At 48.8% G+C, this 25,105-nt stretch overlaps 1 protein-coding gene across 2 annotated transcripts in view; it reads left to right on the top strand.

Annotated features, from left to right (window-relative positions):
• The window catches only part of LOC146863566 (CD5 antigen-like), a 414,744-nt gene that overhangs the window by 353,669 nt on the left and 35,970 nt on the right, over window positions 1-25,105 (top strand). For both annotated transcript variants that reach the window (XM_085643026.1, XM_085643027.1), the window contains one exon: window positions 10,765-10,797. In XM_085643026.1, coding sequence (XP_085499152.1) covers window positions 10,765-10,797 — 33 coding nt within the window. The remainder of the gene's footprint in view (window positions 1-10,764; window positions 10,798-25,105) is intronic.

Below are 25,105 nucleotides of genomic sequence, written 5' to 3'. Positions count from 1 at the left end.
CCTCTCTCATCCCAATGGGAGCGCGATGTCCCCCAGCCGGAGTGGCGCCTCTAGGCCAGGGTCGCGCTGGGGCCGGGCGGCCATCATGGTGCATGAAGTGGGCACGCGGGCCCGGTGTGGCCGAAAGGAGGAAGGCCACGTACGGGGAAGTCCGGGTCGGGTGTGTGTGTGTTCTGGGAGGAAGGATGGGCTAGGCCGTGGGCTCGGGGGCTGCGTGAGGTGCATGGGTCAGGTTATGTGGTGCAGAGACAGGGATGGCTACGAGGCTGGGTCTAACACGCGTCCCCCCCAGCTGAAAGCCGGAGAGAACTACCCATCCTCTTGGGGGTTCTCTTCGCTGAGGCGGAAGAACCGGGAGAGGCCATCGGCGTTGGCGTGGTCAGTACCAGGGCGATGTTCCACGGTGAAATCCATCCCCTGGAGGGAGATTGACCACCGCAGTAGCTTGGGGTTTTCTCCTCGCATCTGCATGAACCATCACAAGGGGCGATAGTCGGTTTGGACCTTGAAATGGGTGCCGAACAGGTAAGGGCGTAACTTCTTGAGGGCCCAGACTACGGCGAACGCCTCGCGCTCGATGGTGCTCCATCTCTGTTCTCTGGGCAACAGCCTTCGGCTGAGGAAGGCTACGGGCTGGTCTAGGCCTTGGTCATTTACCTGGGACAGGACGGCCCCAATTCCCTGCTCGGAGGCGTCCGTTTGTACCACAAACTCCTTGGAGTAGTCGGGAGCCTGAAGAACGGGGGCTGTGCACATGGCCGTTTTTAGGGCATCGAATGCCTCTTGGCAGGCAGGGGTCCACTGCACTTTCCTGGGCTGTTTCTTGGATGTGAGTCCCGTGAGGGGACCGACTAGGCTGCCGTACCCCCGGATGAATCTCCGGTAGTAGCCCGTGAGGCCCAGAAAGGCTCGGACCTCCGTTTGGGTAGTGGGGGGTTCCCAGGCTAGGATGGCGTCGATTTTGGGCTGTAGAGGGGTGACCTGGCCGCTTCCGACCTGGTGCCCCAGGTAGGTTACTGAACCTTGCCCAATCTGGCACTTGCTGGCTTTCACGGTGAGGCCTGCCTGGCGCAGGGCGGTTAGCACCCTCCGGAGGTGCTGGAGGTGCTCACTCCATTCGGAACTAAAAACTGCGATTTCGTCTAGATAGGCAGCGCTGAATTTTTCCAGCCCGGCCAGGACTCTATTTACCAGTCGCTGGAAGGTGGCCGGGGCATTTTTCATCCCGAAGGGCATCACGCGAAAGCGATAGTGCCCATCCGGGTTGGAGAAGGCGGACCGCTCCTTGGCTCCTTCTGTGAGCGCAATTTGCCAGTAGCCGCAGGTGAGATCGAAGGTGCTGAGGAACCGAGCAGCCCCGAGTCGGTCAATGAGCTTGTCGGCTCGGGGAATGGGGTGGGCATTGGCTCGGGTGACTTCATTGAGTCCCCGGTAGTCCACGCAGAAGCGGAGTTCTGGGGCGACACCGGGGGCAGCTGCTTTTGGGACCAGGACCACGGGGCTGGCCCAGGGACTGTCTGAGGGTTCAACCACTCCTAAGGTCAACATCTTCGAGACCTCGGCTTGAATGCAGGACCGGACCCGATCAGAGACTCGGTAGGCTCGGTGTTTCACCGGCGGGCTGTCTCCGGTATCCACGTCATGGACACACCAGTCGGTGACTTGGGGGACCAGGGAGAAGAGGTCGGAAAACTGCCCTAGGAGCTGGCGGCAATCCTCACGTTGCTGGGAAGTGAGGGATGGGGAGAGGTTCACTCCCTCTACGGAGCCGTCCTTCTCTTTGGTGCACAGGAGATCAGGGAGGGGATCCGACTCCTCCTCGGACCCGTCATCAGTGGCCAGCAGGAGGCTCAGCTCCGTCCGCACAAAGTGGGGCTTGAGGCGGTTCACGTGGAGGACCCGGAGGGGGTCCCGTGGTGACTGGACGTCCACCAAGTACGTGACCTGGCTCTTCCGCTCAACCACTTTGAAGGGCCCGGTCCATTTATCCTGGAGGGCGCAGGGTTTCACGGGGGCCATGACCCATACCTGCTGGCCCGGCTGGAACTCGACCAGAGTGGCATTCTGGTCGTACCAGCGCTTCATCTCTTCCTGGCTCACCTCCAGGTTGGCCTCGGCCATCTCTCGGAACTTCCTAGTCTGGTTTCGGAGGGTCAGGACGTATCGGAACACATCTCGGGGGTGGCCTCGGTGCGCTGCCTCCCACCCTTCCTTGACTAGGCTGAGGGGCCCCCGGACGGGGTGCCCGTAGAGTAACTCAAAGGGGCTGAACCCCAAGGATTTCTGGGGAACTTCTCGGTAGGCGAACAGGAGGCAGGGGAGCAGGACGTCCCACTTACGCCGGAGGGGCTCTTCCAGGCCCGCGATCATCCCTTTCAGAGTCCGGTTAAACCGCTCTACCAGGCCGTTTCCTTGGGGGTGGTACGGGGTGGTGAATTTATAGGACACTCCGCATTGTTGCCACAAGGACGTCATGTATCTGGAGATGAAGTTCGTATCGCGATCGCTCACCACCTCGCGGGGAAAACCTATACGGGAGAAGATTACCATCAACGCCCGGCCCACCACGGGGGCTGTGACGGTGCGCAGGGGTATGGCTTCAGGGTATCGGGTGGCATGATCCACCAGGACGAGGATAAAGCGGTGCCCTTGGGAGGTTAGGGGGTCCAGAGGCCCCACGATGTCGATCCTGACCCGCTCAAAAGGGGTACTGACGACAGGGAAGGGTTGGAGGGGAGCCTTGCGCTTTCCTCCGCTCTTCCCACTGGCCTGGCACGTGGGACAGGACTTGCAGTGGGCTTCTACATCTGCTTTCATTCTGGGCCAGTAGAAGTGAGTCACGAGGCGACTGTAGGTTTTGTCCTGGCCCAAGTGGCCTGCGAGGGGAACGTCGTGGGCCAAGCCCAGGAGGAGGTCTCGGAAGCGTAGGGGTACCACCAGCACCCGGGCGGATCCTAGCTCCACCGACTTCTGCTCGCTGTACAAAAGGTCATTCTCCCAATACACCCGGTGCGTTCCAGTTTGGTCGCCCGCGGCCTGGGCCTCTGCCTGTTGCCGGGGCCCGACCAGGGAAGGACAGGTAGCCTGCTCTCGGCAGAACTCCTCTCGGGAGGGGCCCTCCTCATGGCGCCACTGGGCCAATTCGGGCAGATCGCCTAACTCGGTGACCTGTGCGGAGTCGGAAGGTGGGGGTTCGTCACTGGCGACCGACCCTCCTTGTGGGGGGATGTGGGGACCCTCGGCGGGGACCATCCTATCTTCAGTGGTCGGGGCGTCGTCGACTTCCCCCAGGGGGTCAGTCGGGCCGCCATGGATCGGGTGGTGGTGCACACCCACTCAGGGAGACCCATCATCCCTAGGTGGGTCTTGCGCTCGACTTGTTTCCAGGGGGAACTTTCCAGGTCGTTCCCCAGGAGACAGTCAACTGGCTGGGAGGTTCTTACTGCGACTTTCAGTTTACCGACCACCCCTCCCCATTCAAAAGGCACCAGGGCTACCTTACACAGACTTTCCGTATTGTCAGCGGAAATGACCGGGCAAAAGACGTTGGGGAGGACCTGGTCTTCGTTGACCAAATGACTGAGGACACCGGTGATGCTGGCCCCGGTGTCACGAAGGGCTTCTACTTGGTGGCCATTAATCGTTACGAGCTGCCCATATTTCTTGGTGTTGGAGGGCAGGAGGCTTCCAGGGACCATTTCTCTATCTCCTAAGGATACTAGGGCCATGGCTGCGGGTTCCCACTCTACGGTCTCCTCAACCTCCTCCCCCAGTGCTACATTGGCTATCTGTCTAGCGGGGGGTGCTGCCTGGGTGATGTGTGGGGCCATGGGGCATTCAGGGTCGTTGGCGTAATGCCCGGGCTTCTGACAACGGAAACAAGTGATGGTGACCCGGTGCCCCCATCTCAGGGGGGGGCCAGATACAGCTGGTGGGGGTGCCGGGAAAGGCGGAGGTTGGGTTTTCGGGGGACTGGACTGGGACTCTCTCTGCCCTCCCTGGTTCCCCCCCCTTTCTGGCGGGGTGGTCCCTGACTGACTCGGGGGTACTCTCCTACAGGGCCCCGGGAGACCCGGGTGTTGGTCCAGCGATCCGCCTCGACAGCCAGCTTCCTCGGATCCGTGAGCTTGCTGTCGAGCAGATGCTGGCGCAGTTCTACAAAGCAGTTCGCAGCCAGGTGTTCCCACAATATAAGGTCGGTTAGTTCTTCTAGGGTGGTTACCTTGCTGCCCTTGATCCACCCATCGAATGCGCGGCTGAAGAAGTTTACATATTCCACCCAGGTGGTGCCCGGGATCTTCCTGCAGTCCCGGAACCGCTGGCGGTACATCTCCGGGGTGAGGCCGTACCTTGTGAGGAGGGCCTCTTTCATGTGGTCGTAGGAGGTCTGCATGGAGGTTGGTAGGTCGAGCAGGGTGTCTCTCCCTTCGCTCAGGAATCGTCCCCACAACCCGGCCCCCCCAATCCTTCTGCGGGACCCGATGGGAGGTCATGGCGACCTCGTAGGCCCTGAACCACTGTTGAATGTCATCGTTTTTGTAATATTCTTTGACCACATCCTTGGGGATGTGGACCTTCTGCTCCGCCGGAGAGGCCGCCTCTCGGTTCCCCGGGGGCCGCGCTTCTTCGCTTTTTGCTTTTAGCTCCATTTCCTTCAAGCTGCGTTCGTGCTCCAGTTGAAGTCTCCTTCCTTCGTGTTCCTGTTGGAGTTTCTTCTCTTCTAGTTCTCCTTGCACCCACATCTGTTCCACTGCTAGCTTTTTCTCGGCTAATTTCAACTCGCCCTCGATTTTGAGTTTGGCTAATTCGAGTTCGTGATGGCGACTTCTTTCTCTGTCTGCGAGTTCCTCCGGGGATAGGCCCCCATCTGGTACGAAGCTTCGCACCTGGTTGCTGCTGCGTTCTCCTTGGGAGGGTCCAGCTTCGTCGTGGGGCTCCACCGCTCCTTCTGGGCGGGGGGCTCCCGAATCCACCCAAGCTTTCAGTGCCTTCTGCATATCTTCTTTGGTGTTGAGACCAGTGGTAGCGATTTTGAGTTCTTTGCAGAATTGCTTCAATTCTATGTGTGTGTACTCCTCCAGTTGTTACGCCTGGAACACGGTACTGGTGTCGTTTTCTGTGAGAACCACGGCGTTTCCTTCTGCCATCTTTGTCGGTAGTGCGTCAGCCGTTTACGGTACGATCTCTAGATTATGGGCTCGAATCCCGTCGCTTGCCACCAATGTTAGAAGGCGACCTCAGAGGAGCCCATCGGGGGCCCTGACTATCCTGAGACCAACCCTCGAGGTATCGTAGCCGGGCACTGGTGGGAGACTCCTCAGGGGAGCAATCTCGTATCTAGGATCGTACACTCAGCACCACACGACAAAGAGACACCACACCGGGAGTTCTTAAGAACAAATCTTTATTAGATCGGAGTTGTAGGATCTTTATGATCAGCAAGGTAAATATATACAAGTGGATCGCGGGCTCACAGAGTCTTGGAGGGGGGTAGGAGGTAGTGGGACAGTCTTTGGGGATATGGATCAAATGCAGGAGCGTACCCTGCGCACAGCTCACAATCCTCGAGCTGGGGGATACGCTTGTCGTCGTCGGGGTCCGGTGGGACCAAGAGAGTCTGTGGGAGCCGCAAGTCACTCAGCAGGGCTCAAGCACAAGTCGGAGGTCTTACGATCTTTCGGGTGCCGCGAGTCACTCAGCCGGGCTCAAGCACAAGTTCGGAGGTCTTACGATCTTCAGGGAGCTGCGAGTCACTCAGCAGGGCTCAAGCACAAGTTGGGAGGTCTCACGATCTTCAGGGAGCCGCAAGTAACTCAGCAGGGCTCAGGTGTTTCCAAAGGCGAATCTCCCGGACAGTCCCAGAGCACCCCATGTTATAGGACGACTCCTCTTTGATGTCCGGAGTCTGTGCAGGCAGGGGTCTTGTCACCTGGGGGTCGCTTGTCGGGGTTTCCTGCCATTGTCTTTTGATCCTTTCAGGGCCGGGTCGGGAGGAGTCCCAGACACCCAGCAGGCGTGGAGCCAGCCCTCGGGGAGGCCGGCGGGCCGATCGAAACCCACCTTCCCAGGGAAGCTCAGAGGTGCGATGGAAACTGCTCCTCCCTCTCTCATCCCAATGGGAGCGCGATGTCCCCCAGCTGGAGTGGCGCATCTAGGCCAGGGTCGCGCTGGGGCCGGGCGGCCATCATGGTGCATGAAGTGGGCACGCGGGCCCGGTGTGGCCGAAAGGAGGAAGGCCACGGACGGGGAAGTCCGGGTCGGGTGTGTGTGTGTTCTGTGGGAAGGATCGGCTAGGCCGTGGGCTCGGGGGCTGCGTGAGGTGCATGGGTCAGGTTATGTGGTGCGGGGACAGGGATGGCTTATGCTACGAGGCCGGGTCTAACATAAATCTTGCTTGGATATAATTGTACACTGTAGCTACAAAACACTTATGAAGGGAACATGAATCTTTTTATTTTCTGTTTGAATGTTATATTCTTAATTTAATTTTATCTTGTATGTGGACTTTGCTGATTGTAATGATTTTAAGCAATCAACAAATAAATAAATACTACTACCTTGCTTCTAAGCTAAACCTGTCTGTTCTGTGCCATTGCTACCAGGAGGTGGAGCTCAGGTTTATGTGAATACTTTAGTGGTTTAACCTTATTTTAGGTGGGTGATGCTTTCCTCCATTTCCCCCGTATCAGTTTAGTATGGCATTGACCCTGCCACCACCACCTTGCACATAGTCTCTCCTCTCTCAATGTCTGATGGCCTTGGGCCTGTGATCACCACATAACGTAGATTCTTTTATCTCAGTTTATGATGGCCTTGGGCCTGGGACCCCCATTCACCTGGCCTCTCGTATCTCCATTTATTATGGCCTTGGGCTATGACCACAGTGCCCATAGCCTTACTTGTGCTTGTCTGCAATGCAGAAAGTTTCTGATCACACAACATATAACTCCACCCATTGGACTGTCATTGAGAAGGTATGGGTTTGTGTCCTCTGCCCTCACAGGCTCTCTCCTGCCTGCTTGTCTCATGTTATAGTGTCAGGTGGGTATTTTCGTGTTTGTCATCTTCACCTGAAAATGCTGTCTCGCAAACAGGCCTCGGTGAAACAGATCCAAATCAAATACCCTTTCATGAGATCACCCAAACCACCATTGTTTTCAGATTCCAAGCGATGATAACTGTTGGAATGGGAGAGAGTACTGTACTCTCCTAATGATATATACACTGTAAGAAAAGCCACATTGTGCAGAGTGCTTTAGGCCATGTAGGTCAGGGCAGTACACAGCAGTGCAGAGTAGTTTATTTGAAAGCACAGAAATCCCCACGCTGTGAGTGCTTTTACCCGCTCGTAATGGTTTCTTTCTCATGGTGTGCTTTAGTATACATGATGGTGTAAATTTTACATGGTACACAATTGTAAGGTATATGATTACCCATACAAACTACCCCACTCTTACAGTATGACTCTAATAATTTATTTTTTATCTGTTCACTTGTTTCCATAAGGTATGTACTTTCTTTTAAAAAAACATTTAAAAAACTTTTGGTCTTTCTGCAGTAGCGTGAGCTGTTAGGGAGAGATTTTGGTATGGTTTACTACAGGGGAGTAGGCCTGTGTGAAAATGTCCACTCCACAAATGGAGTTTGCAGAGTTTTTGCCTCTCCGTGCTCCACATTGCAGAGTTTTTTCCTCGCTCACTTTTAAGTTGGCGAGCGAGGAAAATCTTAAACCAGACCACCTCCCAGCAAGATTTCTCAACGTGGGCGGTCACAGATGCTCCCTACCGCTCGCTTAGAGAAACCTTCCATTCACAGTGAGGAAGCTGCCACTCGAGTAGAACATCTACTTGAACGGCAAAAAGAAGCAGAACCCTCTTGTGCTGCGCATGGTACTGTTTGCACTGATTTTACTGTACAGGACAAACACCTGATGCTAAAAATCAGCACAAACCGTGCTAGCTAATGCAATCCGCCACTTGCGGAACTCTACGTAGTGTAGCAGAGTTTACGCATAACTCTGTCAACTCTGCCCAGACCTACAAGGGAGGTCTTCTGTTTCTTCTCCCTTATCTTTGTCTCGCTGTGACAGTCTCACATGAAGAAGGTATAGCTCTGTGATGACATTACCCATAGACCCTCTTGTGCCAGTCTGACCTTATGAAGACATAGATCTGTGTCCACCACTGCCATAGACCCTCTTGTGCCAGTCTGACCTGAAGAAGGCATTGGTCTGTGTCCACTGGTCCCATAAACCCTCTTGTGCCAGTCTGACCTGACAAAGACATTGGTCTGTGTCCACCACTGCCATAGACGCTCTTGTGCCAGTCTGACCTGAAGAAGACATTGGTCTGTGTCCACCACTGCCATAGACCCTCTTGTGCCAGTCTGACCTGATGAAGACATTGGTCTGTGTCCACAATTGCCATAGACCCTCTTGTGCCAGTCTGACCTGAAGAAGGCATTGGTCTGTGTCCACTGGTCCCATAAACCCTCTTGTGCCAGTCTGACCTGATGAGTGTCCACCACTGCCATAGACCGTCTTGTACCAGTCTGACCTGAAGAAGACATAGGTCCGTGTCCACCACTGCCATAGACCCTCTTGTTCCAGTCTGACCTGAAGAAGACATTGGTCTGTGTCCACTGGTCACATAGACCCTCTTGTGCCAGTCTGACCTGATGAAGGCACTAATCTGTGTCCACTGCTCGGACAGAGGCTCTCATGATAGTCTGCTCTAAATGAGGTACTGACCCATGTCCACTGCTCACCCAGAGCCTCTTGTGCCAATCCGATCTAATGATTGAAAGAGCTTATGTATGTTCACAGCTTACACAGACCCTTTTGTGCCAGTCTGACCTAAAGATGGCATTGATGACCATTCGTAACTGGATTGTCAGGCACTTGGAGCGGTGGCACTTTGTACTTTAATATGTATTCCTATTGTGGTGGCTGAACAGCAAATGGAGAAAACAATATTCTGAGAGTGAAAGTTTCTCGATTTATTTATCATTATTCATTTATCCATGCCAGTCTGCCCACACATGCATACATGTAAAAAATAATAACAAAAACAAGAGGCAATTGAGAGGCACTTCTGAGGAAAAGCACTTCCTGATGTATTAGGCAGAGAGTTTGTTATTCCATAACTTGCAGCATGTTTCCCCGCCTGCATTCATGCCAACATTTTAGAAGAAGTAAGAGGGAGATTTAAAAAATAAATAACCAGGAGAATGTGTTTTACCCATTGACGTCTATTGAAGCAGAGGTAATTTCAGGCGAGAGATAGACAAAATATGATTTTTTTTGTTTAAAAAATCGAGAGCCTCCTACCTGATTCGGGTCTAATGACCTGTACGAGCCTGGCCTCTCATTAGTAACCAAGACCACCTCTTTGTGCTGCAGCCGCTATGCTTAGTAAAGAGATATTGTTCCAGCCATGTTCTAAAAAATACTATTGACCCCAGCTTGAGACACGGAGAAATCCTTTACATGCATTAGGGCAGAGAACATCAGGAAATATATATTTTTGGGGCATCAGTAGTATGTAGCAGCAACACCCTTTTAACATGGCCGCATTCTTGACCTAAAGTTATTGCCTGTCTTTTTTGCCTCTGTTTTTCAAGTACCACAAGAGGGATGGGTGACCCAATGACCCCAGGGGAGCCAGGGTGTCAGTAATGCCAGCAAGGATACCACCTTCTTTGAGGGCATGTCTTCTGGGGGTAAAATGACACAGGTGAGATGGCAATGGAAATACATCAAACTAAAGAGCCCCACTAATCCCCGGCAGGAGACTGGGATAAATACATCAAGTTATAAAGAGCCCCACTAATCCCCGGGAGGAGATGGGAGTAAATACATCAAGTTATAAAGAGCCCCACTAATCCCCAGCAGGAGACTGGAGTAAATACATCAAGTTATAAAGAGCCCCACTAATCCCCGGCAGGAGACTGGGGTAAATACATCAAGTTATAAAGAGCCCCACTAATCCCCAGCAGGAGACTGGAGTAAATACATCAAGTTATAAAGAGCCCCACTAATCCCCGGCAGGAAACTGGAGTAAATACATCAAGTTATAAAGAGCCCCACTAATCCCCAGCAGGAGACTGGAGTAAATACATCAAGTTATAAAGTGCCCCACTAATCCCCGGCAGGAGACTGGGGTAAATACATCAAGTTATAAAGAGCCCCACTAATCCCCAGCAGGAGACTGGAGTAAATACATCAAGTTATAAAGAGACCCACTAATCCCCAGCTGGAGACTGGAGTAAATACATCAAGTTATAAAGAGCCCCACTAATCCCCAGCAGGAGACTGGAGTAAATACATCAAGTTAAAAAGAGCCCCACTAATCCCCGGCAGGAGACTGGAGTAAATACATCAAGTTATAAAGAGCCCCACTAATCCCCGGCAGGAGACTGGAGTAAATACATCAAGTTATAAAGAGCCCCACTAATCCCCGGCAGGAGACTGGAGTAAATACATCAAGTTATAAAGAGCCCCACTAATCCCCAGCAGGAGACTGGAATAAATACATCAAGTTATAAAGAGTCCCACTAATCCCCGATAAGAGATTTGGGTAAATACATAAAGTTGTAAAGAGCCCCACTAATCCAAGGCAGGAGACTGGGGCAAATACATCTTTTGTGAAACATTATATCCACGATTACTGATAAAGTTCACATTTTCTTCAGTTTACCTTTTCTTTGCTCTGTAGCACCATGTAGTCTAAATGCCCTGACCTTTCACACATCTTCTCTCCCCAGAAACACGGAAGTTGAACCCAACCATCTACAAAGGTAAGTTCCATTTTCTCAGTGAAAAGAATGCATTGAATAATTAAAATATGTTACGTTGAAGTTGGGTGGATAAGAGTGCCTTAAAATTTGAAATAAGGATTACTCTTTATGCCTATCCTTATGTAAACCATTAAAATGAATTTCTTCTTAAACAAAAACAATTACAACTTTTACAAACAGCATCTTTGTCCTGAAGATTACTGAGGAAACTTCTGGGTACTCTGGTAAGTACTATTGCGTACACTGGATATATCCAAGAGGGATTCAAAATAGGTGTTCATGGCCCACAGGAGAGCTTTTACTCATGAAGGAGTTACAATGTGATGAACTAAAGAAAACAAACAAATCATATATAAAAACATGGGCTGATATTATGTTATCATTACCTGAATCAGATAACAGCTGTGTGTTGTAGGGTCAAAAATCCCATCCCTAGAAGAAATATGCTTGCCTGCTCCTCATTTTATCATTCTGACAGACCTAGTGTGTTTTCCTGTACATGAGTCTCGTAACACAAACCCCTTGGCAGGTGCTCGATAATACCTTAGTATGTTGTTAATCAAAGATTTTGGAGACTTTGCTGGAGTGTATGGCCACCCAAAGAGGTACTAAATTTAACAGGAGTAACTCCCAATCCTGTGACCTGATTGGTAGAAGGTTATATTTGGTCTGTTGCCATGGTGTACGAGCCTTGTTTCTTGCACCCCTTCCTGTGTAAATGTCTGTTGCCTGTCGTGTGTCATGACTGGACCCCTCCACATTCTCCTAATGTATGCACAAACTAGTGTTTGGATACATGAGCATTGGTGCAGCCCCAATGAGCGTCCACCAGTATGCATCTAGCACCTGAGGTTTTAGGGTGCTCATTGGATGTAATGGCTGTCAGAGCTGCTGTCTGGCATTCTGTGCTTGTCCTCGTCCACTGATTGCCTCCACTCCCTCCCACCACAGCCTTTATGAAGGCGCAGTACATGTCTTTATTGGGTTCAACGAAGAAGTCAAGATTATGGGCCAAATGTTTTAAACTCTCATGCGAGTCAGAACAACAACTGGCTGAGCTACTGAAGTAAGGAGGAGACGAGAAGACTTTGAGGTAAGTAAAAGTGGATTTATTTTCAATCAGTGAAATACCCACGATCGAGCACTCCCACCGCGTACCAGGATCTCTGCCAACTGATTAACGTTGGCAGAATCATGGCACACAAAGAACAGCCGGATTGTGGAACCATATTCAAACAACAATATAGAGCGAGACACCCTTGCGCTGGCTACAGCACGAGGATGCCTCCGAGCAAAGTAAGTAAGAAGCTACTTCTCCCGCCCCCCAAAGAACAGAAGTAAAAGGACAAGGAGGCAGAAGAAAAATATGTGGCAAAAAACATGGAAAGCAAAAGGAGTAACGAAAAGTCCTAGTTGCAAATTCATGACAAAACATAATCATTGAACCTGGAGGGTAATCTTCTTCTATGAGATACCAAATCATCAGATCGTACAGGAAAACCTGCGACATCAAAACAGCCTCAGGGACAGGACTTTCATGCTGACTGACATATGAGGGTGAACATTGAGAGGGAAAATCTCCCCCTGTATCCTGTTCTCGCACAGGTGGTGAAACACAAAAAGTGGGATCACGCAACCAACTAGTCCAGTCACATTGTTCAACCTCTTATTTAGACAACTGCATTAAAGACTTAACCTGTGATTCAGAAAGATGAACAAGCGATCTTTTATTCCACCACCCCTTACTACCAAGGAGTGCTGAACCTTTGCTTACACCCATGACATGAACAGGGGCAGAAAATGTAGACTAACCCTTAGAAACTTTTTTGAGATTTTTGATAAGAACCCAATCATTGACTTTCATCTCCATATTATTAAACTTTTTACCTGAATCATGTTAAGACTTCATAAGATTTTGCTTATACAACACTCGAGACACAAGACCTTTGTTACAGGGGCCACCCTTACCATGCTTGGTTTGTGGCCAATTGGGACACAAATTGCTGTGGGCGTTTCTGCCCCTCAAAAGGGTAAGAGGAGGAACTCCTGTAGTGCAGTGAAGCAAAATATTCTAAGACCATTATTTAGTCTCAACACAATCTTGAATGTCTTGACCAGACGAAAGGGTTGCTTGAATGGCGACCTTAACTAACCTGTTCACCCTTTCGACCAAACCATTGGACGCTGGAGAATAAAAAGTAACTTTATAATGAATAACATCGTTTTCGTTTAAAAATGTACACATCTTGTGCGAGACAAAAAGTGTACCATTGTCAGTTACATTAATAGATGGGGAACCTTCTACAGAAAAAAACATTTTTCAAACATTTGATGGCATTAGTGGTCCTGGCTGAGTCACAGAACATATGACAAATCCATTTAGAATGGTAGTCAACCATGAGAATGAGAAATTTAAGGTTATGAGGTAAAACATCATACAGTCCAGAAAAATCTAAGCCAACCTTTTCCCAAGGTCTGTTGGGAAAAGGAACTGGGTGCAATGGTGTACTCATCAATTTCCATTTTTATCAGATAAAAGACATTCAATGCATGAATTAACACAAACTTTGACCTGGGATTACAAGGATGGCCACCAATAGTACAATTTCATTAGTTGAGAGGTTTTCATAACACCTAAATGACCATGGTGTGCAGATTTGAGGATGTCCTTCCTGGGACTTGACAGAGGAAGAAAGGAATCGTGTTGCATGACCATACCATTGACAAGGGATAACTCAGATGCCACCATGGCAAAAGCTTTCAACTCAAAAGAAAGTTTTCTGCTCTCGATCCACCCCTTGACAATGTACTCCATAACCTGTTTGAGAATTTCATCTTTGCTGTAAGCCTCTGACCATGACTGTTCAGTAATGTTGGGGCATTCTTTGACAGCGTCTAAAGCTGCCACAACACATTCTGTGTGTTCAAAATCCTCAAGATCAGAATCATCGAGATAAGCCATGCGTGAGAGACAGTCAGCCCTGAAGTTCTTACCACCAGCATTGTGCTTAATGGAACAGTGAAATTCATGTAAACGCAAAAGTAATCTAACCAATCTGGTGGAAGCCTTGCCAAGCCCTGTACCATTGAGTAAAATGAGTAAGGGGTTTATGGCCAGTAAAAAGGTCAAATTCACGTCCCAAAATGTAATTTTTAAACTTATCAATTGCCCAAACACATACGAGGGACTTGCGTTCAATAGTACTGTTATGAGTCTCAAAGGGTTTGAGCCTTCTTGAAGAAAGGGCTATGTTGTGTTCCTTTCCAGACACCCATTGACCTAGAACTGTACCCAACCTTGTGAGACTGGCATCCACCATGATGAAAGATTTATAGCCATCTTTAAAAGTGTGTAAAGCAGGTGCCTCGACAATGAATTTCTTGACTTGGTTGAAGGAGGAGGAGACTTTGTCAGACCAATCAAATTTTGAACCCTTGCGCAGGAGAGCACACAATGGTTCAACTGTTTGAACATAACCCTTAACAAACCGTGCATAATATTCTGCTAATCTCAAAAATGACCGAAGGGTATCATTGTCTTTGGGAGGAACAGAATGACTAATGGCCTTGATATGGGAGAACTTGGGTTTGATGTCCTTGGTTGACAAGGTATGACCTAAGTAATCCAGTTATTGTGTACCAAAATGCCTGCTTCATCTAATTTCCTTAAAACTTTAGTCAAATTGTTCAAGTGTGTTTCCAAATTTTCTGCAAACACCAGGATATCATCCTGATAGGCCTGGACCCACGGCATGTCTTTGAAAAGATTATCCATCAACTTCTTAAAGACACTAGCTGCGGTGGCCTGGCCAAAAGGTAACCTGAGATACTTGTAAACCCCGAAAGGTGTGACAAAAGTAGTCAACTCTTGAGAATCCACTATAAGGGGTATTTGGTGATAAGCTGAACGAAGGTCAATGATGAATAAAAACTTTGCCCCACCCAAACTGGAAAGAAGCTCATGAATCTTGTGAAGGGGATGGCAGCCAATCAAGATGTTTTTATTCAAAGTGCGTAACTCGGCACATAACCTGACCTCCCCAGATTTTTTTCTGACAATAACAATGGGAGATACCCATTCTGAGGAGTCACCAGGTGTGATAACCCCTTCATCACACAATGACTTGAGGACTGACTTAAGCTCACTTCTAGCACTAAGTGCGCAAGGATGAACCCTGTGAACAATGGGTTGGGCAACTGGCTTAAGTCTAATCTGATGTTGAAAACCTTTAACAGACGTCCAGGGGAGACTTCTGTAGTCCTCTGTTGATTGGTTTTCTTTACTTTCGAAAGGTTCAAAAAGCTTGTGAAAAGAGTTTATTTAAAAAGTTCATGGTCTTTTTTCCCACACCTGGGTCTTATTTAGTATTATGGACGTGGTCGCTGAACAGTTGGTGGGCTTCTGTAAAGGTGGTCCACTTCAGTGACTCAATTGCAGACCTGTTGGAATATAGCTGTTGTTTGTGGGTTAGTTCAGAAAATATTTGCATCCCTACATGTGAGTTGTATGATGGAATCATGCACTCCTAAACCACACGTGGCTTAACAACACAGTCACTATCATGACTACGTTGTTGCCGCGCATTGCTTTAGCACACAAGTCGTTACAACGACTCGCTTTAGTGGGGCGCTGGACTATGGAATAGTATTATTTTTTATTCCAACTCCAGTCGGTGTATTAATAGGGAAGGTGTTGAACTTTATTCCAACACTAGTCCAACACCGTATTCCCTAAGCAAGTCATTGTAGTGACTTACGTTCTAAAGTAATGTGTGGGAACTATGTTTTCAATGTAGTGCCCATGCTGTAAAGGCACTATGTGGTTTAAACTGCGTGGTAAATGGCGTTTGCCCTACATGTGTCTTCATAAATCTGCAGTGGAGGTTCCTGTGTCTTTCTTTTTGGGATGGGCTTTTTACTAAGCCTGGGCGAAGCACTACGCTACGCTCGCGTAGTTTGCGAAGTTCGCGCTACTTCGCACTACGCGAACTGCACGTAGCACAGTGCGAACACGTGTAGCGTAGTGTTGCGTAGTGCTGTGGTAATTTTTTGCTTGCTCGCGATCCTCAACGTCAAGTTGGCGACCGCAAGCAAGCAAAATGACATCCCGGCGAGACTTTTTCATAGTTCGCGGTCAGCAACTTCAAGTTGGCGATCGCGAGCATGGAAAATAAACCTCCCGGCGAGATTCCCAACGCGATGAGAAACTACCAGTTTGCGTTGAGAAAGCTGAAGCTCGAGTAAAAATTTACTCGAGCAGCAGAAACTACAGCTCGCACTGTGCAAGATGCCATTTTCAATGACTGCACAGTGCCAGTTGCTTGTCCGCACTGTGCAATCATTGAAAACGACATCTGGCACAGTGCGAACAAGGTACTACGCAGTTCGCGAAGTGCTACACGTAGCTCTCGTAGTGCGAACTTCACTTTGTGTAGCTTCGCAAAGTGCTACGTCGCGAACTACGCCCAGGCCTACTTTTTACATACATTTGTGCAATTTTAGCAGTGAGTGATTATTCATGGATCGCCTTAATTTTTACTTGTAGGTCGTTGGTTGACTCACCTCACCATGACAGAAAAGGATACAAGGGGGTGTTACATCAATGCGGGTTGTGTCTTTTGACCTACACAGGCATGGGGTGACATATAAAGAGGGGGTATGTCGCAATTGGGTGTTGTTGACCATTGCAATGTGCCCTGAGGTCACATGTGTACCCCTCCAGTCTCGATACGCAGCATGCAGTGTGATTCTCCCTAGTGGGGCCAGTTGACTTGACTACGCCCTTTTTCTAGAGGCTTCTTTTTGTGCTGGTTTGGGGGTTCTCTTTATGGATCTTAGGGCCCTTCCCTACGTCTTCATCTGATTTGCTGTCTCCATGGCTGTACACTGGAAGGGGTCAAAAAGCTGTTCCACATCCCCCGTGTGTTTCTGATGTGGTACTGTCTGAGATTGGGCTTATCACCTCTCCCAGACGGTGTGTTTAAGGCCTTGTGAGATGGTGTAGCAGGCACTATTCAGCGGTGAGCGTGTTTCTGAGTATCTAACATGAAGTTGTGATGAAATTTAGCAGATTCTGTTCTTTCTAGCATCCCCCTCTACCTTAGACCAGAACTTATCCAAGATTTTTTGGGCCTGCTTCCCTGGCTCTGGACAGGGACTTTTAACTGGCAGAATTATATTTTTGCTGCTTTGGAAGGACATGACCTGGTGAGCAGGCTTTTGGATGTTTGAAAAACCTTGAGGGAAAGGAGGAGGCAGAATATCGCTACTAGGGGTGGGCGGAATTTGCTAAATTCACTTTCACAAACTATCGCAAAAATGTTAAAAAGCTCCGCAAACACGCGGAAATATCGCGAAGATGCGGAAGTTTTTTTCCCGCCCATTCGCGGTATGTACTGTGTGGTCGCGGCTCGCCAACTTACCCATGCGGTTGCTCACGGGCGTGGCCATCTTGTTGCGGTGCATGATCGCGCAACGAATGACGTGATCGCGCGACGAATGACGTTACTGCGGGCGCGAACTGTCGCGAGATAGCGCAAATGGCTACCAACAATCCAACAACTCGTGGAGAACGCGACCGGATCGGGAAAACTTGTCGCCGAACGCGGGGATTCAGGTAAGGCGATCGCACGCATGCGAGAATGTATTTTTTTACAGCGCGAGCGAGCAAAAATTTCTGGTAAGATGCGGATTGCGGGAATTTTGACATTTTCGTGCTCTCCGCGGAACGTGAAAATGTCAAATTATCGCAATTTCCGCGAGCGGAACGAAATTTTCGCCCGTGCCTAATTGCTACAATGAGGGTCCAGTGCACTATGCAGTGCTTTGCAATCTGTCAGACTTTGTGCACGTGCTATGGAGGTTATGGTGTCTTCATCATACCAAGTGTGCAAGAAACCTGGCTCCCGACACTAGAACATTACTTCATTTTGGAACTGAAAGGGGGCCGCCATTTGGCTGGAGGCTGCTTCCCTGTCGGTGCTACATGCCTTGAAGGAAATTTGGTCACCCGGTGAGAGGCCGGAGAATTGGGTACTTTTGATTTGGTTATTGGAACCCATCCCAATTAGACATGTGTGGACAGGGAGTGGCTCCTCCCCCTTTTTAGACTGCCTTCCCCCCCGGGGTGTGGCTAGCCAACCCCACCCTGGGGGATCAACAGCAGAGTGAGGCCAAGGCTCCTACAGGTCCCAAAATGGTGGACTCTAGTGCAGATTCCTGGTCGATAAATCATACAACAGCCCTGAGTTTTCCTAAATGCAAGTAAAAGGCATGAATTCCTAATGTTATCTCACTGCTTTCTGTTTTTGAAACAGATTTTGAAGCGTGTGTGGAGTGGATGTTTTTCATTGGGGTTTGAACTTAGTTTGTATTTGGGTTTTGCGACTGTGTAAGGCCTTTGTCTGATAAGACAGTTGCTCCTCCCTCCGGTGGCTGTGGCCCCAGTCTTTGTTGGGCCGGGCTTTCTATCTGTGGTTGCTGTTGTCCTGTGTTCGTCCAACTACCTGACCCTTGTTGCGGTGGTACAGTGGTTGTCTGACTTCACTGTCGATGAGTGTAAGGGTCATTTGGGTTCCCTGGGATTGGTTTTGTGGATGGGGATTTTGCAGCGGTAGGCACAGAGCAACGCACTCTCCACCTAAGAAGAGCAGAGGTAGGCACAGAGTGCCGCTCGGAGATGAGTCCGAGCCGGAACTAGAGTGGAGGATTCTGCCTGAGACTCAAGCCTCACAAGACTGGCAGGGCAGGAGAGGGGCTGACCAGAAAATAAGAGATCAAGGTAGCCTGCTGAAAATTCAATTAAGATGCAGGAGAAGAAACATGGCACCTTTGTGGGCACACAAGGAGAGCAGTGACAAAGACGTCCGCTAATCCCCCCGGACGTGCGGGATAGACAAACCGGCCCCAAGGGAGATAGTGACCAGAAAGAAAGGTGCGATCTTCGAGTGACCATTTTGCAACCTGCTAAGTTGACCATTTTGCAACCTGGTCGAAAGAGTGATCCTTTGAACCAGAGGACATGGCCTTTTTGGAAGACTGTATCCGGTGCGGATGGGGATATCCCAAGTGTAACTTCTCCTACTTGCAGTATTGCCTAAGAAGATGTAAGCTTTAAGTTGAGGAGAAAGTTAAGCCTGGGCAGAGTTCCGCATCCGCTATGCGGAACTCCGCAAAGTGACCAAAAAACTCCACCGTGCTATGCCGAGCTCCGCTATCCGCAGACTTCATTAGGTTGTGCCATTCAAGCCAATCTTTAGCGCTGGGTGTTTGTCCCGTGCTGTAAAATCATTGCAAACTGCACCATGCGCAGTGCAAGAGGGCGCTGATTCTTTCTGCTGCCCGAGTAGATGTTCTACTTGAGTGGTTGCTTCCTCAACGCAAACAGAAGGTTTCTCAATGTGAGCGGTCACGGCCATCTCCGACCGCCCGTGTTGAGAAATCTCACTGGGAGGTGGTCTGGAATCCCTTTTTTTGGAACTCCGTGTGCTCCGCGGAGTGTGGAAAACACTGCATACTCTGCAAATGGAGTGAAGGTCGCCGCCCAGACCTAGAGAAAGCAGAGATACCCAAAGCCAAAATATGCCTGCTATTGCAGGAGGGCACATCAAGTACCATCTATAGGGAGGCAATGCCTGTACACAGTCACAAGAGTTCATCAACTCAAGGGGAATTCCTCCCCAGGCAATGTTCCCTTTAAATGATTTATGAGGACTAATTTAATTTTAGATGTGTTGATCCCCAGGCCACGTGTGGAACAAAACTCTCAAAGCAAGTCAAAAGTTTCTTTTGTCTGCTCGATGTCTTGGACATCAACAAAGTGTCATTCATGAATAAAAGGATTGTTACTTTAGTTTCTGCCAAGAGCGAAGTGTCCGTGTCTTACTGGGTTAGGAAGGGGACTATGCCACTAAGGAATAACAAAAACAATGTGGGCACCAGTAAGCAGCTCTGGCTAACAGATCTAGCAACAGATATCCTATTTATCAACTGGTCTTGATCTCCCCACCTGACATGCGCATAGCTATCCTTGTGTAGGCGTATCACTAGTGAAAGAATATTGGAAGTCATTGCCATGTCTGGGAGAGCCTTCCATAGACCAGTCTGAGAAACTAAGTCAAAAGCTGACTTTAAATCTACAAAGGCAACATAAAGGTTGCCCTTACCAATTGTGGCCATTCTCCAGTATAACAACAAAAACCAAAAAACGTAATCTATTATGGACATTTTCCTGTGAAATCCAGCTTGAAACTGGCTAAGGATGTCATGATCATACGCCTAGTCCTGATTTTCCTCAGAAAACATTGGAAAAAAAACTTTTTGTAGGCAATTTATTAGACTGATTTGCCTATAGTTGCTCGGTAGGGGTCTGTCGCCCTTTTTATATATTGATACAACAATAGCACCCTTCCAGATATCAGGGATTGGGGCCCCTGCTGCAGAAGTGTTAGCAATTAAGAGGATGTAACTACTAGACCAGGCTTCCCGATCACTTATAAACAAGTCAGCCGAGACACCGTCAAGACCGGGGGCCCTGCCACACGGGACAATGTTGAGTGATTGAGCAACATCAGAGAGTGCAAACATTTGGGTAGAAGAGGGACTAGGCCAGATGCATGGAACAGGATGCGATTCATGAGCTAGGCTAGTAAAATCAGCAGAATACAATTGACTAAACTAGTCTGCTCAGTCTACAGGAGCAATGTTCATAGAAATGTCCAGTGAAGTCATAGCTGAACCAAGGGCAACCAATGACCAGAATTTAGAGCATTCCTTAGCAAAACATTCATCCTTTCAGGCTCTCCACTTCTGGTCGCCCCAATTCCACTTAGCTTTAAAGATGGCCGTCTTCTAGACTTTCATAAGTATGGAAATTTGAGCTGTGTTCTTGGATTTGATATCTTTAACCAGTGAAAGATTTAATACGCGACATTCCTTAGTATATCAGTAATGTTTCCCTCTAGTTCTATTGCTTCTAGGTGTATTGGTGATAGAAAAGTGCACAACTACTTTTTCAAATAAGTCAGTGCGAGATGATATCAGCTGATTGGCGATGATAAGGTGGCCTCAAACGTGTACGAAAATATTTGAGGTCAACATTCACTGCAGACACTATATCAGGAAGAGCAGCCACCTGGTACCATTTTAAGTGGCGTTTGTCAGTAGTCAAAATGATATCCCTGGTGTATGTGATGGGCCTATGTCTGAAAAGATCTTAGTACATAATGTTTGCATAGACACAGAAAGAGGATTGTGGTCACTTTCTGTTCGCTCTACTGCGGTTCTATCAATGACCGTTGGCCGCAGAAAGTAGTCTATTCTATTTGTATGATCGTCTTTATTGTACGTGTGTCATCCTTTTGGGTCAGATTGTGTCCTTCCAATAGGGACCCTTAAACCGACCTCAACTGTTAATGCTTTTAGTTGAAGGGCTACCTGTGACCACCTATTAATAGGTGGGCTACCCAAAGGAGGGGCAGACCACACACTGTCCTCTTTGTGGCTATATAAAAGTCCTCCATGTCATGGGGCACAAATTGGCCAGCCACGATAAGATGGAAAGGCCAAGGACACTGCTCAAGGAAACTTTCGCGCATGTGAAGTGTATGAGATGCTATGCCCCTTTGACCCCCATACCTTTAATTATTAAATATGATTATTACTGAATTAAGACCAAAGTCCAGCTGGATGCTTAAGATATCGGTGGAATTGATGTAAAGTTGTTAACCACACAGTAGTTATAAAAATATGTATATATTGATATAACACTATCTAGTACGACACAGTGGTAAACAACGTTTACCGCGAAACTTGGTCCCCGCAGGGAATCACAACGCGGTTATTACAACGACCGCATTGTGATTCTGCATACCATTACTCCGCAAGTCGGAATGACGACTTGCGGAGGGGGGGAAGGTGTTGGATTTAAAATCCAACACCTTCCCTAGTGTCCGCACAGACTGGAGTTGGAATAGTAAATTATACTATTCCAACATCCAGCGCCCCCCTCCGCAAGTCGTTGTTCCAACTTGCTGAGTAATGGTATGCGGAATCACAATGCGGTCGTTGTAACGACTGCGTTGTGATTCCCTACGGGGACAAGCAATGCGGGATGACGAGATAGATTCCGACACAGTATCTCCGACACGGAGATAATCACAAAACAAACACTATACTTAAGCACAGAAATGACAGTAAATAGCGCTAATACACAGTGGGCCCCAGGAGGGGACCAAACCATATACTAAATAGGTGGTATAAGAACCACAACTCTAGTCAAGACAGTGTCGAGAGGATGTAGACTCGCTGGGACCCCGAGGAACTACCCAAGGTGAGTAGATAGGTACCCCACAGAGGACGGGTGCAGGGTGGGAATACGACTGCATGAGACCGCATGCTTCCTGCAATTCTATGGGAAAGTCGCAATTGACATGTCAGAGTTTAAGGACCCTTCCCAGTGGACTTCGAAGAAACCCTGTGGAATATGGAAGGCTGGAGATCCACCCTACCCGTGGATACTGAAGTACCCGATTTAGCTATCCCTGGGAAGCCGGGTGCAGAGATCTGAAATGGCGTCAGAATCCGCTGTTGAACCCAATGGAGAACTTCAAAGAAGAGTCGCTGCTGTAAGGAAGAAAAGTGTCCATTGGAATCCAAAGGTGGATTCTTGTCGAGAAGTACCTGAAAGCAGAGGAGGCAGAGTCTGGGTCACTTGGGAGTGACCAGGAGCTCAGTAGACAAATGCCCACCGATGTCGGGTGCTTCAGGTTGGTTGATGGAGTGCTTGACTCTGCAGTTGCGGGGACCAGGAGATGTCGAGAACAACCAGGAGTCAGATGCGAGCTGTCTCACAAAGGATGTCGAGTGCTGAGGGGTTGGTGTCCGGCGGGAGCACCAAAACGCCATGGCTATAGCAAACCATGCAGGAGGGCAAGGAAGGGTACGGTGTGGACAAGCAAGGTACAGGAGACTCACCAATTGCAGGGAGTCAGGGCAAGCCTGGAGCAACCAGGGGAGCCCAATAAAAGCATATTTTACCTTCAAGTGGACCCACAGGCCGGAGGCACAGGAGTCGCGAGAGGACCAAGTGCGATTTCACCAAACAACAGCCCACAGAGCACTCCATGCGAGGAGGTCCGAGATCTTGGTAGAAAATGGTGCCAGCATTTGGGGCTATTAGTAGCCCAATGCATGTGTTCAGGAACGGCCAACAAGCACTTGCACTTTCAAATGTACACAGTGCACAGGAGTTCAGGTATTGCAGCCCCCACAAAGGATTCTGTCCTCAAACTTGGTAAGAGGTCAGCTCGGGCCTCAAGAGATGTAAAATCCCACCTCCTGTGTTGATGATTCCTTCAGAGTCTGCAGGGGCTCAGGATGAGTAGACCAGTCAGCAGTATTGAGGTGCCTGTGAATGCAGGGGAGTGACTCCTTCACTCCAAGGGAGATATCTTTGGTTATCCTTCATGCTCTACAGGTCCTACACAGATCCTGTATGGTGCACGGGCTCAGTCGATACAGCAGACTGAGTGGGAGATGAGGTAGGGCCCAAACGAAGTCCAGCAAAGTCCAGAGTGTCCAGCCTGTCGAAGTTCAGTGGTTTCTGGTTCATAATCTTGTCCACGTTGAATCTAGAGACCTACACCAAGGTAAACCCTTAACTACCCACAGGAGAGGGTTAGAAAGATTCAGGGGACCTCCTAGGGGAGGGTCTGGACAGTGGGGAGGTTACTCTCATGTCCTTTGTCCAGTTTTGTGCCAGAGCAGGAGCCAACAGCCAACACCAAATGTGCCCCTCATACAGACTTTCGGTCACTGGAAAGTGCACCCAGCCAGCTCTAATACACTAAATCCTGTCTGAGAGGTGGTCACATCTCCCAGTGACAGGATGCCTATTGTTCTGCCTTTCCCTGCTCAAGCTTTGCTCAGCAGCAGGATAGCGGAATTGTGTCTCTGGTCGGCAGCAACCATTTTGTGCTGTCCGGGACTAGAAGGCTGTTACCAGGAACACCAGGGACTCCATGAAGCTCACTTCTGAGGGGTGGAATCATACCTCCCACACCGGGTAGCAGTGTGGGGGTATGAGTCCAACATGTTTGACACCAAAAACGATAGGGTTTGCTTCAGTCATTTTAGAGTTTATCATCATGCGGTCGCATAATGCCACTCTATGGGCCAGATGAATCAAGCAAAATTGCGATTGCAAACGGTGAAATTCGCAGAATTTCACTTTTTGTGATCGCAATATCGTAGTGTGCAATGTAGGGAAGAAAAAACCCACTTGCAAATAAAGAATCGCAAAATTTCCGATTCCCTATTTTGCGCACGCATTTAGAGGATTCCAATTTGCAAATACCTAAATGCTATTCTAGTAGTCATCGCAAATTGCGATAATCATAAATTACCACCAACTTGAAGTTGGTGGTATTTGCGATTTCCTATAAAAATGCATTTTTTCAAAGTGCCATGTGGCTCAGATACATGCCCTCAGGGCGTGTATGTGCGCCACATGTGCACACATGCACATTTCAGGGGTGCATCAGGGTGTCCTTATGAATCCCTTGCATCCTTGAAATGGCGCATGCAATTTCTGTCATTCCTATGGGGGTCTAGGCCCATAGACATGAATTGGAAGCCATTCCTTATTTACGACTTGCAAATTGAGTAATGTTTCGGAATTGCAAAATATTGGCAGATTCCTCCATACATTGCATTTTGCGAGTCTATAATAGTGAATCTGTAAAATTCGCTATTATAGACTCACAAAATGTAATTTTGATACATCTGGCCCTATATGTCATAAATGGCTGCTTCACTAACAACCCGGGAGAATGGACTCTGTAGGCTGCAGGGGTGTCCTGCTCATGCAGTGGCACCCTCTCACTTAGATCCAAGCACCCTTCCTTCAGGAGTGTTAAGGCCTGCTATAGGGGTGACTTATAGGCTTAAAGTGCAGTGACCCTTAGATATAGTAAACCTATATCTTAAGTAAGTGGTGCAAGCACCAACTTACACAGGCTGCAATGGCAGACCTGTAGATCCATTTTGCATGGCCTCTCATGGGTGGCATAATACATGCTTCAGCCCATGGGTGGTCTCTGGGGTATCTATGCCCTGGGAACATGGGTACCATATACTAGGGCTGACAAGGGTACCCCAGTATCCAATCTGGAGTATACCTAGTACATGACATTACCAATTTAGGGAGAAAACAGATAGACTGGGGTCCTGATTAGCAGGATCCCAGTCAGACTAGTCAAAAACAGTATTACATTCAGCAAAAAGTGGGGGTAACCATAAGAAGCAGATC

Source organism: Triturus cristatus, chromosome 2_2 (genome assembly GCF_964204655.1).
Source record: "Triturus cristatus chromosome 2_2, aTriCri1.1, whole genome shotgun sequence".
Taxonomy (NCBI): domain Eukaryota; kingdom Metazoa; phylum Chordata; class Amphibia; order Caudata; family Salamandridae; genus Triturus; species Triturus cristatus.
Note: the sequence above shows the minus strand (reverse complement) of the source record. Positions and strands in the feature narration are given on the sequence as shown.